General features: G+C 59.0%; 1 protein-coding gene across 10 annotated transcripts in view; it reads left to right on the top strand.

Annotated features, from left to right (window-relative positions):
• The first annotated feature begins 3,949 nt into the window (after positions 1–3,949).
• KMT2C (lysine methyltransferase 2C) overlaps positions 3,950–6,000 on the top strand; it is a 188,839-nt gene continuing 186,788 nt past the window's right edge. For 8 of the 10 annotated variants that reach the window (XM_083863965.1, XM_083863966.1, XM_083863958.1 and 5 more), the window contains exon 1: positions 4,043–4,331. In XM_083863965.1, the coding sequence (XP_083720091.1) occupies positions 4,156–4,331 (176 nt within the window). In that variant the 5' untranslated portion in view covers positions 4,043–4,155. Of the gene's footprint in view, positions 4,332–6,000 lie in introns of all 10 variants that reach the window. The other 2 variants (XM_083863956.1, XM_083863959.1) reach the window with 2 other exon arrangements.

Below are 6,000 nucleotides of genomic sequence, written 5' to 3'. Positions count from 1 at the left end.
AATGATATTTACATTCCAGTTGTCATTTTCCTTTAATTGTAACAGGATTATTTTCCTTAACTCGCTGATTTAAGACAACATCCTGTCTTCAACTTTTTCTATTATGAAAGTAATTTTTACTAAGCACATTGGGACAATTTAAGATGTTCTGAAGTTAAAACCACTAGCATGCCTTGTTTAATCAGTACTGCAAGGGTCTCACATTTCAGAAACAATTCCAAAACTACAGAAATATTCATTTTTAAGGAAGGCTAGAACGTAAAATTCTAGTTGAAAGTTTCAATGCTGCTTGCTCTTGAAAGTTGAAAAAAAGAACAGGTGTGTCAGCTCACCTGAGTTAGTTTACAATGAACTAAAGGATCTCTTAACATTCAGTAAAGCAGACAACTTGTTCACTCAATATTACATATTTGCTGTAAAAACGTGTGTTTTCCAGACAGCGATAATTTATAATAGGTGGTTAGTGTGGCCAAGGTATAAACATAAAAATTTTCCTGACAGAACTGTTCAAATATCCTGAATCAACAAAGCACTCCCACACTGGATTTATGTGTGGTGACACGTCTCCCAGCTCGTCCCCCTGCCTTCTCCCAGTGACAGATAACGCCAGCAAACAGCTCCCTGCAATTCCATCTCCGCTTCAGGTTCCTGCTCACGAGCCTCTCTCAGCCCTGCTCAGTTCTTCACACCTTTGATTGCCACAGCAGCGGCTGCAGCCGTTCACAGCACAGACCTGCCCAGCTGTGTTTGGACACGCAAGGAGATAAGGCACAGCAGCAGAACTCAAGGGCTAAGTCCCTAATTCGCTCCTGTGCCAGGCCACACTACACCAACGCTGACTTGGTGCTGCCTCCACTCCCATTTTATATCCTGTTAGACACATATACATATAAATAATGTATTAAAAACAAGAGAAAAGAATTGGAATTACACATTTTTGTACAAGACACACACCCCAAAGCTCAACTGCTCACAGGTGACCTAAAGGTATTAAAAAACATTTCCATGGGAGGACTGGACGAACCATGCACAGACAAGCGAACCTGGTGATTTGACTGGATGTGTTTCTGCCGTGGGATGTGGCAGCCGTTCCCCACACTCCAGGAGCAGTGGACGTGAGCCCACGGTGTGCTCGCAGCTCCAATCCATTTGCACACGCAGAGTGGCTGTGACACAGGCGAGGCTCACCCGAGCCGTGGCGCATGTGCGCGGGGCCTGCTCACGCACAGCCAGGGCTCCAGGAGATGGCCTTTTTTTTTAGTAGACCAGATGGCAACCTGGCAACTCCAGCAAATGCCACACCAGCGATCCCACTGTGCAGAGGAGGTGGCCTTTTCCTTCCCTCTCCCTGCCCTTTTTCTCTCTACTCCACCCAAGCCTGGGCCTGTATAGCACTAAATGTTTTCAGTTAAATTACTATAACTTGCCTGAGTTAACGAAATTCAAAGGCACTTTCTTCTGCCAGACAACATGTAAACACATTAAGATCCCATATCTGAAACTGTATGAGCAGTATACCCACGCTGCCATTTGCAGACTCCACAACACAAATATTTAACTCAGGATAATTTTTTTTATTATTATTTTTATTTATAAATGAGTACATTTTCAGTGATAGGGCCAAGAAAGCCATACCAACAATCCAGCTGTTCTCCTCGCATGGTTGAACAATAGGGATGGCTCTATATAATTTTATATATATATATAATTGGAGACAAATAGGTTACTTTCTAATGTATTTCACACATTACATGAAAATGTCACAAAGGTCTAATTTAATTACCCACAAACCTAGAAAAGGAATCAACAAAGGCTCTATGTTACAAAATGGTTCTGAAGAAAACAGGCCGGCAAAAGCATTTGCCACAGCACACCATTTAATTTTGTATTCTGACGCTAAAGAGTGAAAAACTGGGGAAGGAAAAGCAGTGTGAAGATCTGGATTGTTTTGTGTTTATTCTTTAAAAAAAAATAAATAATGACCAACATCAGCCTCTCCGTTCCTCTTTGTACCTGTGAGATACCCCAGGCCATTTTATCAACTGGGATTCAAACAGAAACCTGAAAGCCACTGGAAACACGCTCCGTGCGGGGCTCTCGGGATGTGTTTACCCGCACCCTTCGGGCTATCGCTCCCCACCACGTCTGCAAGTCCGGCGAAGTTCCCGCACCCGCCCGCCGAGCCCAGTCACCGCGCTGCTCCTCCGTCCGTGCGCCCCGTTTGGTGATTCAGCACCCGCGCCCAGACCCGCTCCCGCCGCACCCGCCGCTGCGGCCCCGGGAGGGAAGGAAGGAAGGAGGGAGGGAGGAAGGGAAGGAGGGAGGGCCGGCCGGGCTGGGGCCCCGCGGGGGGCGGCTCGGGGGTGCCCTTGGGGCGGTGCCCGGCGCGGGGGCCCCGCTCGGCTGGAGCCGCTCCCGCCGCGGGCAGCGGAGCGAGCCGGGGCAGCGCCCGGGAGGAAAGTCCGGGGGCGCGGCCGCTTCCCTCGCCCCGTGGCCGGACTTTTCTCCGGCTGCGAGGCCGCGGCGCTCCCCCGCCTCCCCTCGGAGCCCGAGTCCCCGCTGGCCTCCGGGACACGTTAAATCCCGTGTAATGAGGCTTAACCCCGCCCCGCAGCCGGGCGGGCGGGCAGCCAGCCAGCCGGGCCCCTGCCCGGGGAGCCCCCCCTACCCCGAGCGCCCGCAGCTGTTCCAGCCGGAGCTGCTGGAAAGCGGCCACGCTCCCGAGACTTTGTCTCCCTCGCACACAGCGCTGAACTCTGCTCCCTCCCTCCTTCCCATCCCCCGGGGCGCCCGCGGCTCCCCCGCCTCCCCCGCCCCGAGCCTCAGACGCGCACCCGGCGGGGGGAAGGGGGAGCGCTCCCGCCCCGGGCTCCGGCCGCCTCCCCGGGGGCTCCGCGGGGCTCGGGGGGAGCGAGCGAGCGCCGCCGGGGCGGGCCCCGAGCGCTGCCCCCGGAGCCGCGTCCTGCGGAGCGCAGCCCGTGTGCGGGGAGCGGCCGCTTGCAGCCAGAAGGGGCTTTTCCTTTTCCACGGGGAAATAGATTAAAAAAAAAGAAATAACAAGGGCGGGGAAAAGGGTGGGGGAGCGCTGGGGCAGCGGCCGGGGCGCGGTGCGGGGCGCGGTGCGCGGAACACCCCGTGGCGCCGCGTCCCGTCCGGGCCCCGCTCCGCGGTTTCCCCGCAGCCCGGCGCGGCCCCAGCCCAGCCCGTGAGGTCAGCGAGGCGGCGGATGGGTGTCTGCGCCGGGGGACGGGCGGGGGGCGGGCGGGGCAGGCGCAGTGTGGGGCCGCGGCAGGGGAGGAGGAGGAGGGCGGGCGGGCGCTGTGTCTGTGTGTCGCACTGGCGGGGGGGAAGGGAGCCGGGGAGGGGGGGGTTACACACCAGGGCAGCGCCGGGATCCCTTCTCCACCCCGCGGGGAGGGGGCAGGGCGCCGCCTCCTCCTCCCCCTTCCTCCTCCCCCTTTTTCGCCCTTCCTCCTCCTTCTTTCCCCAAAGTTAAACTTCCTGCTCCCGGCCCGGCTGGGAAGGGGACGCGGAGCCCGGCCGGACTCAGCCCCTCGACACACACACACAACAGCTGGAGCTGTCAAAACTTCCTCCGCTCGGCCTCGGCCCCCGCCGCCTCCTCCGCCGCCGCCGCCCGCTCCTCCTCCGCCCCCGGGGGCTCTGCGCGGGGGGAGGGCGCAGGGCCAGGGTACAATGAAGCGGCGGCCGCCGCAGCCGGGCAGCGCAGCAGCCGGAGCCGCCGCCAGCGCCCGGGGCCTCTGAGCGGGGGCGCCCAGCGAGCGGCGGGACCAGCCGCGTCTCTCTCGCTCGCTCGCTCTCTTCACCTCCCCCAGCCCCGACAGACCCCGCCGAGCCCGGGGAGGGTGTTATTGTGTGTGAGACCCTTCCTTCCGTCCTCTCTGCGCTTTCTCTTCGCCCCCCCCCCCCCCGTCCCCCCCTCCCCTCCTCCTCCTGCTCTCCCCATGCTGCTCCCCCTGCTACCTGTGCTGGTCGGCGGCGGCTGAGGCCAGCGATGCGAGGCGGAGGTGGAGAAGGCGGAGGTGAGGAGGAGAGGAGCCGCGGGAGCAGGAGGAGCATCGGGATCCCCATCACCATCCTCATCTTCATCCTCATCATCATCATCCATGTGTCTCTCTCGTCCTGCTGACTAGGATGTCAACGGAGGACAAGAGTCTGGTGGTGGCGGTGGTGGAGCCGCCTCAGCAGCAGCAGCAGCCCCCCGAGCCTGGAGCTCCCCCCCCAGCAGCAGCAGCAGCAGCCACAGACAAAAGACCTAGGGGCCGGCCTCGCAAAGATGGCGCTTCCCCTTTCCAGAGAGCCAGAAAGAAGTAAGTTCAGCGTTTGTGTGTGCGAGGCAGAGAGGGGCCGGGGCAGGCGGCCAGGCGCAGGCAGAGCTGTCAGTGGAGACTCGCCGCTCGTCGCCCCCTCCCTCTGCCTAATGCCATTTTGAGCAGGGCCCTTCTTTCTTCTCCTCTCCCCTTTGCACTTTCCCCTCCTCCTCCTCCTTTTTCACCTTTGTCTTCCTCCGCCTGCTCTCCCTTTCCCACTCTTCTTTCATCATCTCTATTCCTTTCTTCTCCTCCTCCTTCGGAGTTTCTCTTTAGCTCTTCCCCTTTCACCCTCTTCCTCCTTTTTCCCTCGCCTGCTCTGCACCTTCCCCCTTCTTTTTGGGTCCGTTCCCTGCCAGGACGCTCGGCTGCCTTCAGCGTCGCCTGGGTTCTCCCTGTGCGCTGACGGTAGTTCCTCGTCGCTTTCCCTCGCTATGCCCCCCCCTTCCCCTCCTCTTTTTTTGGGAAGGCGAGCCCGGTTCCCGGCGGGTGGCGGGGAGGACACCCCCGCGGCCTGTCCCCGCGCACGGGCGGAGTTGGGGCAGGAGTTTCTGGGCGGCGCGGGGGGAGCTGTCAGCGGCCGCCGCACGGAGGGACGTGCCGGCGGGACGGTGCCGAGGCACAACAAACACCACACGGAGGGAGGGGGCGGAGGATGGCGAGGGGGGAGCCCGTTCCCAAGCGCTGGCACCTCTTCTCCCTTCGCCGCGGCCTCTCCCCGCCGGGGGCGCGGGTGCCCTCCCGCCTCAGCGCTCCCCCCTCACGCCGGGCCCTCCCCAGGGGCCGCCCCGCTCCCCTCAGACCCGGGCGGGGATCCCGCCGGGCCGGGCCGGGCTGGGCCGGGCTGGGCTGCCCCGCCGAGGGACCCCGCTGTGGGTGCCCGGGGTGCGGGGCCGGGCTCCGCTCGGGGAAAGGCCCCGGCGGCCGCCCCCAGGGAAAGCGGCGCTGGCTGCGCTCCCCGCGGGTTATTTTTGAGTAGGATGGAGCTTGCCACGGCATAGCTGATGGCAGCGGTAATAGGGCAAAGCTGGGCGGCACGTTTGGCCAGGGAACGGCAGGAGGTGACCAAAAGAGCTCCTCTCGCGCTGTGAGGTCTATGCGAGCCTCGGGGTTCAGGGGTTATTGCCTTTGTTTTGGGGGACGCGCTGGTTTGACACCGCCGTGTTTGTCCTGGCGGGGTCCTGGCGCTCCCCTGAACGCCCATCACAAACAGCGCTGCCAATTTCCGCGCCGGAAACATGCCGGGTGGAAAAGACCTTTAAGGTCAAGCCCGACCATAAGGTCATAGTGGAAGTCCACAACATGGCAAGGGATTCTGCTGGGCTGGACCTAAACCCGTGCAAAGACCACACATCTTTTATGTGCATTTGTTTTTACAAATGTATAAATATCCCAGGATAGAACTATCATTAGTTTGGAGTGCATGATTTTTTGTTGTTGTTGCTGTTGTCATTGATGAAAGTTTACCTGCAAAGATTTTCATGTCACCTCTGGTTTTGGGGATGGTGTGTTGTTTACAGCTCCCCCTTTTCATTATCTTACCTATTTTCCTGATAAAATTTTTAATATAGTGGTTGTTGAAAGTAGTTGGCAAATGCACACGTGGTGAAGTTCTTGAGTTCATCTCCTTTATGCTTAGTTTTACCTACTTTGGTTTTATTTTTACTTA

This window comes from Zosterops lateralis (assembly GCF_965231275.1).
Source record: "Zosterops lateralis genome assembly, chromosome: 1".
Classification (NCBI taxonomy): Eukaryota; Metazoa; Chordata; class Aves; order Passeriformes; family Zosteropidae; genus Zosterops; species Zosterops lateralis.
The sequence above is the reverse complement of the archived record's forward strand: the minus strand, read 5'-3'. Positions and strand labels throughout refer to the sequence as shown.